General features: G+C 40.8%; 3 protein-coding genes across 3 annotated transcripts; all 3 read right to left on the reverse strand.

Annotated features, from left to right (window-relative positions):
- Positions 1 to 4,508: 4,508 nt before the first annotated feature.
- Positions 4,509 to 5,435, reverse strand: LOC117059276 (olfactory receptor 5F1-like). The gene has a single exon (XM_033170887.1). The coding sequence runs from the start codon at positions 5,433 to 5,435 to the stop codon at positions 4,509 to 4,511; it is 927 nt and encodes a 308-aa protein (XP_033026778.1).
- A 4,122-nt stretch (positions 5,436 to 9,557) lies between these two features.
- Positions 9,558 to 10,493, reverse strand: LOC117057655 (olfactory receptor 1020-like). The gene has a single exon (XM_033168494.1). The coding sequence runs from the start codon at positions 10,491 to 10,493 to the stop codon at positions 9,558 to 9,560; it is 936 nt and encodes a 311-aa protein (XP_033024385.1).
- A 1,966-nt stretch (positions 10,494 to 12,459) lies between these two features.
- On the reverse strand, positions 12,460 to 13,389 carry LOC117059116 (olfactory receptor 5F1-like). Its single transcript, XM_033170642.1, has one exon. It carries the CDS (start codon positions 13,387 to 13,389, stop codon positions 12,460 to 12,462), a length of 930 nt encoding a protein of 309 aa, XP_033026533.1.
- Between the last annotated feature and the right edge of the window lie 3,612 nt (positions 13,390 to 17,001).

The following is a 17,001-nucleotide window of genomic DNA, read 5'->3' on the forward strand; positions in this document are numbered from 1 at the left end:
TTATTACTGAAATTATATCCCACCTTTCCTCCAGGGAGCTCCAGGTGCATACATGGTTCCCATTTTATCCACACAACAACCCCATGAGGCAAGTGAGGCTAAGAGACTGTGGGTGGTTTAAGGTCACTCAATCAGCTTCATGGGTGAGTGGAGATTTTAATCCTGCTATCCAAGGATCAGTCCAACACTTTAACTATGACACCACATTGGCTTTTAGAACAGTAGCAATGGCTGTCTATGGTGTCAGGCTGCTAAACACATGTGCTGCTAGAACAGCTGAAACATTTCCAAATCTTGAAATATTCATTTAGGAGATAGACAGAATTGGGAAGCTTTTCAGTTGTTTTCAAGTGGTTTACTTTACTACATCTACTCCAATTGTGGCCTCCAAGTTGGTCTGTTGGGACATTCTCCAGAAACATTATTGTGATCTTTTATCTGATTTGATGAAACCAGAGTGTCTCCTTTTTAACAGAGCCCTCTTCCTTCCCACCCTCACCAGATCATTGCTCATGCATATCAGCACACCAGCCGTTACCTACAATAGAATTTCTGAGCTCAGCTCCCCAAGGTAGATTGCCCTATTCTCCTTGTCACAGACTGCAGTGCGATAAACAAGGTCAGTATTTGATTTTGATGGAAAAATTGATGGGTGAAAAACATACCTTTGTAAATGTGTACACTCCCAACAATAAGTAATCAAAAATTTTCAAAGTACTCTTAATTTTTGGAAGTATGCATTACTCATGCAGATGATCTTAACTGAGTTAGTCTTCATGGAGTAATGGCTCATGGTTTTGTTATTTTTAAATAGATAGTTGCAGGCACAGGTAACCAGAGGGCAATAATATGCTTTCCATTGCAACACACACTTTTATTCGAGAATTGGTTATTAATATTTTTCAGATTTGTACAATATATTAATAGTGCACTCTAAATAATATAAGAACAATGTATGAGTCCTGGTGAATCAGGCCAAGGCCAAAGCCTCATCTAGTCCACCATCTTTTTCTACTATGTTCTCTCAAACAGAACCTAAGTGTAACATTGCTTTCCCCGCTTGTGAACCCTAGTAACTTGTACCAGAGGCATACTCTGTGCTATATTTCTAGAAAAAGAATGGCACCCACCTCAGAGGTGCTAGAACTGAGTTCTGTTGCATTCCAGCTTAAAAAAAAACGCCTCTGATGCTGGAGCTAGATCATAGCAATCACAACTAGTAGCCCCTGATAACCTTATACTTTGTGAACATAATAAATTTGTGGTTATTCTTTAGCTTTAATAGTTCATCCTTATTTTTATTCCTTCTTTTAACATATTTTCACAACACTCATATACCCATTACTGTAATGTTTCCCCCCTCACCATATCATAATCCTTGCTCATTAAAGTCTTAATTCTGCAATGCCCCTTTTGCCTTCCAAAGGATTCTCCCCAATGCTATATTTAGTGTACATGGTAGAATTTTCTATTCTACTTACACTTTTCCTTCATTATGGTGAGTCCCAGGTCAAAGGCAGATGCTCTGTTTCTGTAGTTACATGCTTTGCAGGCATGGGACAGCTGATTTTTTTTAATCCCTGAAATGGATCCCATCTTTTTGTCTCTGCTGGGGAACTTTCAGTCAACCAGTCAGGTCAGCTGCTGTGCTAAAAGTTATGTGATCCATGTAGATGGATCACATAACTTTTACAGGAGAACCAGTCTCCCTATGTTTAACTTCAATAAGAACTGGAAGTCTCTGGTTGCAATCTCTCCTCAGTCATCTTCCCATGACATGCTCACTCAGGCTTGTCTGTGGTGAAACTAAATGGACATTTAATTGAAAGCAACCTGAGCAAATATGTATCCTGTGAAATATGTAGGATTATATGCACCTAATGTGCTATGTATTTTATTCAGCAGTCCTCCTGGTATGTTTGTACCCTTTGTTTACAGAAGCAATTCCAATTAAAGTTGGGAGATCAGGAAACTTGTACAGTGACATCATGGCCCTATGGGAGGAACCCACTTGAGACTCATTAAACATAGGCATCTCCCAACTTTCTGGGGGAAAAAGAACAATAGCAGACACACACCCCAAGCTGCTATTTTGGATCTGATACGGTGAAGTGGATTGGGTTAGGATGTTGGACTTTGACTTGGGTTCAAACCCATCACTGTCAAGGGCCCATACTGTGGCCTTGAGCCATTCCGATTTGTAACAGCTGCAAAATGGGGCTTATTGTGAAGGAAAAGAATAATATTTGTAAAGCCCTTTAGGCATTCAAAATGCATAAAATATTGTTTCGACTTTCCCCTTCTAAAGTTCAGTTCTGCACATCTCCTTGCTTTGACCACATCCTAGAAAGGTGGTGACTTGAAGTGCAACTTTCTCACAACTGTTAGGTGGATTTGTAGCTAGTTGATTTACTAAACCCAAAACTAATGACTGGAGAAAAACTAGTTACATAAATGTAAATGTGCCTTATTACCTATAAGAAAATCAAATTAATAAAATGCATCTGGTTGGATGTGATTGACCCTAAGTCTGAATATTCTTATCTAGTGGTATAGAGTAAAAAACTATTTGAATTAAAGAAATGAATGACCAAGTCTGTTAGATAGATTCTATTTATTTATTTATTTATTTATACATATTTCTGCAGCATGGACCTCCTTTTAACAGAAGTTGTAGATCCTCATGTCTACCATATAATCCCACCTAGTATTTATTGCACTTCATACCCATTTATTCTTTGCAACTGAAATATCATCATAAAGAGACAGCCTAATTAATCTTAATATGGTAGTACTGGGGGAGCATTGCAGAAACAACTAACGCAGAATAGCTCCATCACTAATGCACAGTTATTGTGTTAAGAATACGTTGCAGAATACACCTGCAATAAAAGACCAGTCTGGAGGGGCCCTTAGTCTAGACGCAACCCATTATTTTTTCAGTGGCCACAGTCCAAAGCAGAATTAAGCATGCTTAAGCCCACTGAGATCAACAGCCTTTGTCACATTTGACTTGGATTGTGGTTACTGATTTTTAAATTAATGTTCTATATCCTATCAGGAAGGCTCAGGTGGGCAAAAAATAAAATAAAAATATGATAGCAAAATAGGGGGGGGGTTAAATCACTTGTAATGCACCATGTTTGAGATTTATGTTTGGAGTGGGCCACTCAGATACAAATATTAAGGTGGGGGGGGGAGTTGAAGGCAGCATGGAATGGTACTTGGGATGGGAGCATCATTTGGAAATTGTAAAAACTTGCTCCCCACTTGAAAAATATTGCAGACACCCATGGTCACAAGTTCCTATGCCTAATATGAACTTGCTTGTTGCTCCTCTGAATGCTGCTATTTCAAAGTTCTGCTAAGATCACAAGGGGAAAATTTACTTCACCTTTGTAAAGTAACATGTAAAGTAGTAAAAGAATTCTGGGAGATGATACATAATGAACTGAAAAAAATGTTTAAATTAACTTTTTCTTTAAAAACCCCGAAACTTTTCTTTTAGGAATTCTGGGTGCCAAAATTCCAACAGATCAGAAAAGACTATTTATGTATGCGACCACTGCTGCTCAGATGTTACTAGCCCAGAGATGGAAAGAAGACCCTACTAGAGAAGAATAGCCGATTAAGTTGATGGACTATGCCGAAATGGCAAAAATGTCTGGAAGAATCAGAAATCAGGAAACCAAAATTTTAATAAGGAATGGGGAAAATATATAATTTACCTTAAAAACCATTGTAATCAATTCAAATTATTAGTAGGATTGAAATAGCACTTATAGTTTAATGTTGAATTTTGGTTATAATGGAGATTTAATAGATTTGGATTAATAGACGAGGGAGGAAAGGTTAATATAAGGGGAGGAGGGAAGTCCAGGAGATTCTTTGGAATTATCTTTCTATGTTCATTGTTTGATAATTGTAAATTTTAAAATCTGAAAAAAGAATTTTTAAAAAAGAATTTTTTACTTCACCCTTATCTGGATATAGATAGATAAAGATATAGATATGGATGATATAGATATAGATAGATGCATGCGATGTTAAATCACATGTTTAAGTTACACATAGGCCCTGATTGTGATCTGAGCTGTCTACTCCCCTACTCCCCAGACCTTAGTAAGATAACTCTAAGATGGGGTTTGTTATTTATTGGCTGAGTTTTTATTTTTTCAGCTTTCCCTTGCTGTCCACATGGTTGACTTTGGTAAGAGTTATGGGAGTACAGGAATATAATAATATTGAAATTTGCTCCTCAACCTCTGTCTTCACTCATTCTTTGAATATTTAACAATATCTGCAGATCTCAGTTTTGGGATGTTGCTAATATTTTAGTCACTACTGTATAGTGGTTCAGGAGAATTTAGCATCTTTTACTTTGGAAAGTGAGCTAAATAATAGATGGAAAATCTTCTTTATTAACTGATTATTTGATGTTTCGCAATTTAGCACAATCCCCAACTTGTCTGTGGAGAGAAAAACATGAGCTTTCAGAATGTAATGTGTTATTTCTTTCCAAGAACATTCAGAAATGCAAGTTGCATTTCCCTGTTTTTGAAGCTGTAGATGAGGGGATTCAGAAAAGGAGTGATGATAGTGTATAACACAGAGATCAAGCGCTCCTGTTCCATGGAGTGGCTGGAGGAAGGAGACATGTAGGTGAAGATGGCTGTGCTGTAGAAGATGCTCACAACAGTAAGATGGGAAGCACAGGTTGAGAATGTCTTGATCCTACCCTGTGCTGAATGAATTTTGAGAACAGCTGAGACAATGAGGATGTAGGAGAGTACAATCAAGGAAACTGTTGTTATCATTATGCTGCCGGAGATTATGAAAGTCACCAACTCAGCAAGGGAGGTATCCGAGCAGGAGAGGTGCAGGACAGGTGGGATGTCACAAAAGAAATGCACAATCTTATTGGAGCCACAGAAGTTCAGGGAGAATATAAAAGATGTGTTGACAATAGCATTGATATTTCCAACGGTCCATGAAGCAGCCAAAAGCCACTTGAGGATTGGCTGGCTCATGAGCAAAGTGTAGCGCAGTGGGTGGCAGATGGCGGCATAGCGATCATATGCCATGACAGAAAGGAGGGCACCTTCCGTGGCAGCTGTGGTTAGAAAAAAGTACATCTGGATCACACAGCCTGCAAAGGAGATGGTCTTGTCCTTGGACAGAAGGTCCCACAACATCTTTGGCATGGTGGTGGTGATGTAGCAGATCTCTGTAAATGACAGGTTGCTCAGCAAAAAGTACATAGGAGTGTGGAGGTGCTGGTCAGCCTGTATCAAGATAATGATGGTTAGATTCCCTGTTAAGGTGATTACATAGATCATCAGTCCAAGAGCAAAGAGGAGGCTCTGGAGTTTAGGGTCATCTGACAGTCCCAAAAAGATGAATTCTTTCAGAGTGGTTTGGTTTTTCCTTTCCATTTTGCCATGGATTTCTATCTTCAGAAGGCATGAGGACTCCTCAGAGGGCTTCCTTCACTGTACAAAGAGCTGCACATTCAGGAGAGTGGGAGGGGGGGGGACGACATAATAAGAGGGGTTAAGTATTGACAACTGTTTAATGGGACTTTAAAGTCTGACACAGCAGATGTTAGAAATGTTAGGTAGCACTGATTGCACTTCATAAAAATGCCTATTGGAAAGACTCCATGGATGGTTTTCAATCATGCTGAGTGACTGATTGTGGGGCCTAGATATATTTCCCTTCAAAGCAGTATGGATAACAACTTCTCAAACATCCTTGTCCTGTAACAAGTGATGTGGCTTAATTGTTTGTGTCATGTGAACAATCTGTTCTCCAGGCATTATGCTGTCTTGCACCTGTGTCTCTCTATCTTTGTGTTCCATCATTATGTGTTGATCTATGAGGTTCTGAAAGAAGTAAATAGGAAGCCAAATCTCTCTGATTAAGTTCATTTCCTCTATGCCTGTCAATTATGTGGAGACAAACTACTGTGCTACTGGAGCTAAATCAGGGTTAGTGTGAGTAGTTATACACAAAAGGAGATGTCACTTCCCTCCTTCCAACTGAGAAGACCTATGGATTCAAAGGTTTAGTGTCAGAGACCTCCTGGTGAGCCCTTACTCTTTGAGCTTCAGACTACTGCTATCATTAGATCTCATCCTGTTTTGTTTATTTGCTGTACTGTTACATCCAGCCTAGCACTATGCATCTCTCCCTTCTCCCTGTAAGTCACCACTGAGGTAACTGGCCTCAGACCTTCTCCAATTTTTTCTGGGTCTTCTTACTTTCCCTCCATTGCAATGGCTGCCAGCTCTGCTTCTCCCAGTCTCCTCTTAACACTCCCCTCTGTTCTACCATGTCATGGCCTCCCACTTCTGGTCTGTCCTGACCAACCACTTGAGACCAAGATTTAAAAAGAAGCAGACCATTTGCCTCAGCACTACCTCTCTATGTTTGGATTAAATAGAACAAATGTGTATTGATATATTGGTTATCCCTTCTGTATTCTATTTTCCCATATATCATATAAATTCCTCCAATGACCCCCCTTTTTTAGTTTGTCTTGGGCCTGACAGCTGCTACTGAATGAAAGCAAAGGACTTCGCAGCTACACAAGACAGCCACTATTGTTAAAATCCATGTTATCAGGGATTCACTCAACACTATATTGAGTTATTAATGAGCCTACTACTCCATGTGTTGTAATATTCCTGATTTATCAGTTACACTGATGTACTTCAAATTATGACAGTGGCAACTCCTACACACATTTGAAAGCTACACATTTCAAAGCTACAGCATCTCAGATCAAGTTAACCCACACTCATTCCAGTTTCATGAACATCCCAGGAGCCCTTACTACAAATCAAGCACATATTGGGATAAAGCAGTGCATCTACTATTTAAAGGGGGGGGGGAGGAGAAGCCAGCATCCCCTTTAGTGTGCCCAAGTTCTTGAACATGCCTAAATAACCCAGTTGGATCCTAGCCATAAACTCTTCAGGCTCAAACTAGACATGAAGGCACCAGATCTACCCCTTTCAGTGGGGGGAGGGTCTGTCTAAAATCATGTGAAGCAGGGGGAGGAAGTCCAATTGTGAGAGTTAAAAGAGAAAGAGAAACAAACCTTCTCATTCCATTGCTAAGACGTCAATTCTGAAGTCATAAATGAATCAACATTTCATTTTGGGTGCCTTTTTATTTGCTGTCCAGCATCTCTTCTTGTTGACAACTGCATAGTAAGATGCTTGTGTTATGCTAACTTCAGATTATTTCGCTGTGGGACTGTTGGAATTAATCCCATTGAGGAATGTAAAGAATCTACTTGAGTCATTAAAATAATCTCAAGTGAGAGTAGCACAAAGAGCCGAGGGAATAAGTGCAGTGGATAGCTATAGGAAGTGCCACGAGACAATTTTGTGTTCTATACATTTCCCAACCTTAAATTAAAGCATGCCAAAATTCTAATAGAAACATTCAAAAATGTGGTTTGTGACCAGTTCAGAAATCCTTAATGATATGTTTGAAGAGCAAACATGTCATGCCATGTATTTTCATACTTTCTGTACCTAAATTGTTTTAGTTTTTAAAAAGCGGAATTGGGATGCTGTAATGTAAGTGGAGTAGCAACAAGGCTTTCTCTCTCCTGCCTTTATTGCCATGGCAGAAGTTTAGATAAAGCATGGGTGGAGGACACTGAGAAGAAAATGGTGGTTTTAAACAATTGCAAAAGGTTTGAATAAAGGAGGGATGAATGAACGAATGAACGAACAAACAAACAAACAAACAAACAAACAAACAAACAAACAAACAAACGTTGGGAGGCTGTATTTTTTAGAAAGACGAACAGAACAGTTTTTAACAATGAGAAGTATAGCACAGATGGCAACACCAAAAAGTGAAAACAACTGAGCTTTTCCAAACATCCTTCTTACTGTACTGAAATGTTGTTTTAAACACCCACTTCCCCTCTCAGTGTCATGCCCTGCAAACTCAACTCAAACCTCTGCCATTATTTAAAATGGCTACTTTTTTCTTTCTTTCAGAGTCCCTTCCTTCTTGCTGTACTGAAACTTCTCCCTCTTCCATTTATCAGCTGCCTGTGAGAGAGATAAAGGATGTGGAGCCCTCAAATATTCCATAGTACTTTACTCAAATCTCTGCCATTGCTTAAAACTGCCACTTTGCTCTAAGTTTTCTACATTCCTGCTTAAAATTCTTCTGCTGTTTTAAATCACAACTCCCCCCTCTCAGTGATCTTCCCTTCTCGCTCCCATACCACAGCTACTGCTGTTGTACAATCTGCCTTCATTTTTGGTTCCCTATCCTACTCTGCCTTCATGAAAATCCAGGACTGTGATGAGGTGCTACAAATCCTCTAATCGGGGTGAATGATGACAGCATTACATTTTTATTATATAGAGAGAAATATGTAACAAAACAAATTTCTTTAGTACATTGTACATTAAAGTGTGTACTAAACGAGAAAGATTTCTGAAAGAAATCAGAGAATGTTGTGTCTTCAAATTTTATTGATTTCTAATCTCCAATTTCTAATGCTTTCAACCACCATTCCATCAATGTAGGTGAAAAAGCAGATTTCTATCCATGAGCCAATACAATTCTAGCTGCTACAAAGGGATTCACAATTCAAATGCCCCATAAAAATAAGTATCTCAAGAGTTGAATATATAATTTTCTTGGTGTTTTGAGAGCTTGGCCACAATCTTTGGGGCTATCCATCCAAGTCTCAGTCAGAGCAGACCAACTGAAATCAATTAAGCCCAGAGGCTCTGTTCCACATATGACTAACATTGGATGCGTCTCTTCATTTTAGGTCTAAATTCAAAAGCTGTAGCAAAATCATTCCTTTTGAGATGGGGTGTGGGGGGGAGAGAGAGCCCAAACTAATTTAATAACACTTCTGAAACATCTGCCCCAATTTCAGAGTGATAATCAGCAACTCTTAAATGCTTGTATCTAGTGGTTCAGGATGGATTATGTTGGGTCTATATACCAAAACAATGTTCAAACTTGTCCACATGCTAATACTCTCCAGCTTTTTCAACCACACAAGACAGTGGTTTCTCTCCACAAAGCTACTGATTATACATGCAAAGCACTCTATTATCTGGCTCTCCTTCTCAAAAATGAGAGGGTTGTTGGAGTTGTTGGGAGTGTTGTTGGAGGAGTGGGAGAACCCATGACACACAGAAAAGAAAAACTGCCTCATGTTTCCATGGGCAATTATCCTGGACCTTAAGGCTGTATTGCAGGGGTGGGGAGCCTATGACTCTCCAGATGTTACTGGACTCCAACTTCCATCAGTCCCAGATAGAAAGATCAAAGGGCCATAGGAGCTGTAGTCCAGAAACAACTGTAGGGCCACAGGTTGCCCACTTCTGCTGGGTTGAGTTATCTATTTTGTTATTGATGGGAATAAAAAATAACATTAATGGTGACAAATAAATATAACAAAATGTGTAAACATTCACATGGATAAAACATTTCAAATATTTTTCAACTTGTGTTATTGATTTTCTTTTGCTGAATTGTTCAAGATTCCAGGCCCGTTTTTTCTATGTGTTTGTTCCAAACAGTCTACGAAGAGCACTTTGCACATCCTTGTTCCTGAAGCTGTAGATTAGAGGGTTCAGCAGAGGGGTGATGATGGCATAAAGCACAGAGACCAGCTGCTCCTGTTCAGTGGAATGGCTGGAGGATGGAGTCAGGTAAGTGAAGATGATGGTTCCGTAGAAGATGCTCACCACAGTGAGGTGGGATGTACAGGTGGAGAAAGCTTTGATCCGACCCTGAGACGTACGTATTTTGAGCACAGTGAAGACAATGAAGATGTAGGAGAGTAGAGTTAGGAAGAAGGACATGGTAATGCCACATCCAGAGACTGTAAAGGTCACCAGTTTGCTAAGTCTTGTATCAGAGCAGGAGAGGTGCAAGAGGGGAGGAATGTCACAGAAAAAGTGCTCTATTTGGTTTGAATTACAGAAGTCAAGGGAGAAAACCAAGGCTGTGTTGATCATAGAGTTGAAGTTGCCAACAGTCCATGAAACTGTTAGCAATCCTTTACAGGTTGGCTGGCTCATGAGCACAGTGTAGCGCAACGGGTGGCAGATGGCTGCGTAACGGTCATACGCCATGGCTGAGAGGAGTACACATTCTGTGCCTCCTAAAGTGACAAAGAAATACATCTGGAGAGCACAGCCAGTGAAGGAGATGGTCCTGTCTCCTGACATGAGGTTCCAGAGCATCTTTGGGACAGTGGAAGAGGTGTAGCAGATCTCAATAAATGAAAGGTTGCCAAGGAGGAAGTACATTGGTGTCTGGAGGCACCGATCCACACAAATTAAAGTAATGATGACTAGATTTCCTACTAAAGTTAGCAGATAGATTAAAAGTACTAAGGAAAAAAGAAGTTTCTGTTGGGCTGGATCACTGGATAAGCCCAGGAGGATGAACTCTGTGACAATTGTGTGGTTCACCTTCATTCTGCTCATCTTTGACCATCTTTTTTGATAGGGCTATAAGACTCCACGTACCTGAAGCACAACAGCAGATGTTATAAATGTACACTATTAGTGAGAAACAACACTGAGAAGTTAATTTAGAATTTTCTAAAGGTAAAGGGACCCCTGACCATAGCTGTTAACTCCTCCCCCCCTTTTAAGGGAAATCCCCTTATTCCGAATAGGATTCCTCGCAAGAAAAGGGAAAATTTGACAGCTATGCCCCTGACCCTTAGGTCCAGTTGCAGACGTCTCTGGGGTTGCGGTGCTCATCTCGCTGTACTAGCCGAGGGAGCTGGTGTACAGCTTCCGGGTCATGTGGCCAGCATGACTGAGCCGCTTTTGGTGAACCAGAGCAGCACACGGAAACGCCATTTACCTTCCCCCTGGAGCGGTACCTATTTATCTACTTGCACTCTGATGTGCTTTCGAACTACTAGGTTGGCAGGAGCAGGGACCGAGCAACGGGAGCTCACCCCATCGCAGGGATTCAAACAGCCAACCTTTTCTAGGTTTCACCAAATAAATTTCCGGAGAATTATGGAACTGATTGTAGCCGACAGGGGCATTTCTAGGTACTTAAAGCACTTAGGGCAGAGAGATCCATGACACCATTTTGCATAAATGTAAACAATACCTCTGGGCAAAATAATAGCATAGCTTGTTGGGATCTCACTGGCAATGCACTTTACAGTGTGCCCACTTGCCCTGCAAGCATTTTTTTTAAAGCATAAAATAAATTAAACATGAAGCATCCAAATATATAAATGCTGCAGCTTTTTAGAAAATCTAGCCACCCATCACTCTAGCCATCCATCTTCTGTCATGACTGACCCAAGACCAGTAGAGGTCAGGATTTGGCAGAATCACAGATTCTCCCTCCCCTCCCCTGCTACAGAGGAGTGCTCTATTACAGTGCAACCCCATATATGTCTCCTCTGAAGTAAATCCTTTTGTGGTAAGTGGATATAGTGTTGTCATCTAAAATCACTTACCATGTACTGAGTTACCTTTAAAAATGATTTCATTTGTAAATACCAAAAAAATGATAAACCATAAAGTGTAATACTATAGATCTCACCAAGCTTCAAGTACATCTTTACCTGTGCCATGCTCTTTATGCTTTTGTTTAATTGCAATGAGTCATCCCTTTTGTAATCTCATTCCAGAAAAAGATGTTGATAAAGATAGTATTTTCTTAAATCTCACAGACCAGTTTCAGTAGCTTGCTGGTCTACTTCTGCCTCCTCTATGATGCAGCTGCAAACTACATTACACCAGGTGTAGTAAATAATGTTGCAAGGTGTTCCTAGGGGATTGTGTGAATGTCTGCTACAGTCTTGATCTCTACAGACAGTATTAGCAGTTGCTCATGGAAGGTTTCCTCTAAGGACAGCTTAATATACAATCAGCACTGAGGATTTTATCAGACCTTTTGCAAACCACCGAAACACAAAATTGACATTGGGATTTCCCATCAGCCTTTATTGTCATGATAACTTTGTTGTTGTAGAAACAATTGGAAGATATACTGTATAGCTAGATATCCTGTACATATAACTTCAGTAGCATTAGGCTAATTTGTCCAATAAGGCTCATGGCAAAAAGAATTCTGTACACTGCGTTGAATTATTAGATCTACCTTCTGATTTGTAAAAGTTATTAACTATTCTACATGTCACACTTGGCATATCTAATAGAAATATCTTGTTCCTTGGTTGCTGTAGGACTTGGTACAGGAGTAGTCAAAGTGATGTCCTCATGGTGTTGTGGGAATCCAACTCCCAACATCCTCAGTCATCATGGTCAGCAGTCAGAGATGAGACTTGTAGTACAACAATATCTAGAGAGCACCATGTTGACTACCCCTAACTTAGGATATCACCCAATGTCTTTTAACTAATCTGATGAATTTTGTGGTGGATCTTAACTTTTCAATATACTGGTCCCATATCTATTACCTGTTCTTCCCACGTGCTCTCTGAAGTGCTCCCTGCACTTCCTTGTTCCTGAAGCTATAGATCAGGGGGTTGAGCATGGGAGTGATGATGGCATACAGCACAGAAACTAGGCGGTCCTGTTGCATGGAATGAGTGGAGGAGGGCCGTATGTAGGTGTAAATGATAGTACCAAAGAAGATGCTCACCACAGTGAGGTGGGAAGCACAGGTGGAGAATGCCTTGATTCTACCATGAGCTGTGCGGATTTTGAGCACCGAGGAGACAATCAAGGCATAGGATAGAAGGGTCAGGCAGAATGGCACAATGATAACACACCCAGAGATGGTGAAGGTTATGAGCTGGCTGACAAATGTGTCAGAACAAGAGATGTGCAGAAGGGGAGGTATGTCACAGAAGAAGTGGTCAATCTCATGGGAGTGGCAGAAATTTAGGGAAAAGACCATTGCTGTGTTGACCATGGAATTGAAGTTGCCAACAGCCCATGAAACTGCCAGCAGACCCCTACGTATTGGTGGGCTCATGAGCAGAGTGTAGCGCAATGGGTGGCAGATAGCTGCAAAGCGGTCATATGCCATGGCTGAGAGAAGCACACACTCTGTGCCCCCCAACGTGACAAAGAAATACATCTGCAGTGCACATCCTACAAAGGAGATTTTCTTGTCTCCCAACAAGAGATCCCACAGCATCTTGGGGACTGTGGTGGAAGTGTAGCAGATCTCAACAAAAGAGAGATTTCCCAAAAGGAAGTACATGGGTGTGTGGAGGCTTTGGTCCACCCGAATTAATACAATGATGGCCAGATTCCCTGACAAAGTCAATAGATAGACCGATAGTCCTAAGGCAAAGAGAAGCATCTGATTCTTTGCATCAATAGAAAATCCCATGAGGATAAACTCTGTGACACTTGTTGTATTCTGTCTTCCCATAGATTTGAGGGAGTCCATCTTCAGTCAGGATAGTGAGCCTTCCTAAGTGGGAGGGGAGGTCACAGCAGTTTGATCTGTTAATGCTGGTAGTTCTATAATTAGAAGCAGTGAGTCAGTTAGGTTGTTTGCAAATAAGTTTTTATTGATCACCTACAGTTGTTGTCGTCATTTCACATGCAGGCAGAATGTCTAGGCTAGGACAGAAGGCATCCTGTGGGTAATTGCAGTCAAATATAACTAGCTAGCTTAGGGCTAGTTAATGCATGAATGGGCTAAGACCATAGAATTGAATCCTAGACTCAGGTCACACCTCTGGTGAAGTGAAGCTTCCTTCTTCATTTGCTTTCACTATGTGAATTCACCAAGATCGGACATGATTGAACTTGCTCTCTGAAAACCCAGACCATGTGCTTAGAACTATTTCACTATTTTTGTATACTATTCTGGTGTTATTTGCTTCCAGAAAAAAATCTGTTTGCAAATAACATGGAAATATGTGTTAAATCTGCAATATATTCTACCATATTTCCAAATTTGGCTGTTATGTTGTGTGAAATGTCCAGTACAATGTGGTAGGGGAAGTAATAAGAAAGTAGTTAGGGAATTAATAGGAAAACAAAATAAGCTGCTGTATCAATGCACTCATATGAAGAATAAAGGTAAAGGTAAAGGGACCCCTGACCATTAGATCCAGTCGTGTCCGACTCTGGGGTTGCGGTGCTCATCTTGCTTTATTGGCCAAGGGAGGTGGTGTACAGCTTCCGAGTCATGTGGCCAGCATGACAAAGCCACTTCTGGTGAACCAGAGCAGCACACAGAAATGCCGTTTACCTTCTCGCTGGAGCGGTACCTATTTATCTACTTGCACTTTGATTTGCTTTTGAACTGCTAGGTGGGCAGGAGCTGGGACCAAGCAATGGGAGCTCACTCCGTTACGGGGATTCGAACCGCTGACCTTCTGGTCAGCAAACCCTAGGCTTCAGCCCCTTAATATAATAATAATAATAATAATAATAATAATAATAATAATAATAATAATAATAATAATTTATTTATTTATACCCTGCCCATCTGGCTGGGCCTCCCCAGCCACTCTGGGAGGCTTCCAACACAATATTAAAATACAATAATAATGGATCTATTCTGGGTATGTCTAATGTTGGATGTCGCCCCAGGAAATGGCAATGTACTGATGAGAGCATTAAAATGCAAATTTCCCATAGGATAAAAAGTATTAATGCTAAACAAATCAGGAAATATGATTACAGGATAATTCTTTAAAGTTACTTTAGAAATCTATGCATATTATAAAGCAAACCTAAAACATTTACATATCTTTAAACTAGAAATACAAGGAAACATTTAAAATGTAAAAAATAATCAATAAACAATTCATGATGCCAAGGCTATTAAGAAAATCTTAAGTGCCAGAAAGCCATATTTGAACAACTCCCCTTTCTCTACTAGGATGCTAGAAGGGCAATTGTAGAGGCATGTTTCATTCCTAGTCATGGGTTGGTATGCAGCTAAAATGTTCAGAACAAGTTCTGCATGGTTCCTACCCACTTCTACAAATGCGCAACAGGCAATTACCAAGAACAAAAAGGCATTCCATATTTCTGACACAGGTGCCCTATGTCCCTTTCCAGGAACTGAAAGACAGACCACTTCTACAAATACATGAATATGCTGTTCATGAGGGTTTCTGGGGGCAGCACTGGAGAGGAGTAGTTCCCTGGATATGCGCTAATAGCCTATAAGCTATTCTGGTATGAACTCCATAACTTTTCTTTAGACTTTTCTTTTCTTTAGAGCACAATACTACCCACCCTCAGCAGCTATCAGCAGCTCCCGGCTCATTGCCCAGGAAAGTATAAAGACAAGGAAAGGTTTCTTACCATCTTTTTTTATTTCAATATTTACAGAGAGAGGCTATAGAACCCAGCCTCTTGGATAATGGCATTGTCCTGAGTGAATCTCCACTCCCCATCTCTCCCATTTCACCATTCAGCACTTCTACGAGTGTTGCTATGTGGCCTTTGTCTTTGAGCTCTTTGCTCTCTTACTTTCAAGGCTCACCGGGTTCTGGGGAATGGAGGGTCTGGGATGCTTTCTAATGACACTGTGTCAGCCAGCTGCCATTCCATTTCTGCCTCCTCCTCCTCCTCCCTCATTATTTCCCAACTTTCCCCCTCATCTGCCCCTGAGCTGTGACCTCCCGCAAACCACTGTTGTAAATCTATACTGTCTTCCTCTTCCTCCTCCCTGGAAGGGTCAGGAAGGGGAGGCGGTCTCCACCATTCCTCCTCTGCCCAGTCCCTGACAGGTGGGTATGTCTACTTGGTGACAACACTGAAGTTAAGAAGAAGAAAGGGTGAGATAGCTTGCCTCCCCCCCTTCCTTTTCATGGTGCAGGCAGTGCTGGATTACCAATAGGCAGAGTAGGTGCTGGCCTATGGGCCCCATGCCTGTTAGGGGCTCAGCGACAACAGATCAAAACATTATTGATTTGATCTTGAAATCAGTTTATTAAAATTGTTGGTTGATAAAATCAAAAACATATTAGGAGATAATTTGTGAGATTTCGACTGCCTAGGGACCTCCACAGGCTTTAATCTGGCACTGTGCTCAGGCTGTAACCTATGCTGGGTGATGGGAGCTGTGGTCCAGCAGCCTCCAGAGGGCCACAGGTTTCCCATCTCTGGAGTACACCTTTATTTCCTTTGCTGGCAAAGGACCATACACACTACAAGAAGTCTGTCTCCAACTATTAAAACATCTGTTATATTGGCCATTAGTCAAAGAAGACATATGTTTATTAATAAAACAAAAGGTGGCATTTGTAGAAGAGTGAAAATAGAAAGAGATACCTTAAACAGGATCACATTTTGTATTTCAGAACAATCCTTGAGGCTGCTCACTGAGCTGCTTTCGCAATCCAGAAAACATGAGAAGAGCCATCGTTGAACACACTCTGGTAAGAGCCTCATTTGTTACCTGTTACTATGTATGCTGCTTCAGAATGTAAAAGAGATACTAGTGTTGCCTGCCATTGCCAATAGGTGCTTCTTTCTTGGCACTGAAATTATCCCATCACCTTGAGAAGTCAAAGTTCTTCCTGCCCTAGGCCCCAGTTGCTCTGGGGTGGCTTTTATTTATCATCTGAGAACCTTCATCTCGTCACTTCTGCCATTGAACATCTAGCACAACCATCCTTTTGCTGTTTTTCTTTTTTAAAACCAAGACAATTTCCCCTGGGGCTGCAAGGTGTAATGGGCATGAATAAAAAGAGAGCACATGGATGATCATTAGTGCTGCCTCTTGGGAGAGGGAGAAATAAATTGATCCAGAAATAATAAATAATGCTTGTGGCCTTGGAAGTAAACTAGACTTGGGGCTGCCGAGTTTGTCAATAATTGCTCCCGGGGGATACTGTGAATCAAAGAGGACTGCATCTTCCTTTAAATGTGTGGCTGCTGATCACTGGTTTCTCCCATGGTGTCACAGTAGTTTGTACTTAAATCAACACTGCCTTATGATGTCATTTTGCTCAATAGCTCCCAATCCCATCTTTGTGTATTGGTGATGGCTTGTGCATGGGAGAGGGGCATA

The sequence above is a fragment of the Lacerta agilis genome, chromosome 14 (genome assembly GCF_009819535.1).
Source record: "Lacerta agilis isolate rLacAgi1 chromosome 14, rLacAgi1.pri, whole genome shotgun sequence".
Lineage (NCBI taxonomy): Eukaryota > Metazoa > Chordata > Lepidosauria > Squamata > Lacertidae > Lacerta > Lacerta agilis.

Coding starts and splice junctions, on each gene's coding strand:
- LOC117057655 (XM_033168494.1), bottom strand. CDS start 10,493: ATGAGCAGAATGAAGGTGAACCACACAATTGTCACAGAGTTCATCCTC.
- LOC117059116 (XM_033170642.1), bottom strand. CDS start 13,389: ATGGGAAGACAGAATACAACAAGTGTCACAGAGTTTATCCTCATGGGA.
- LOC117059276 (XM_033170887.1), bottom strand. CDS start 5,435: ATGGAAAGGAAAAACCAAACCACTCTGAAAGAATTCATCTTTTTGGGA.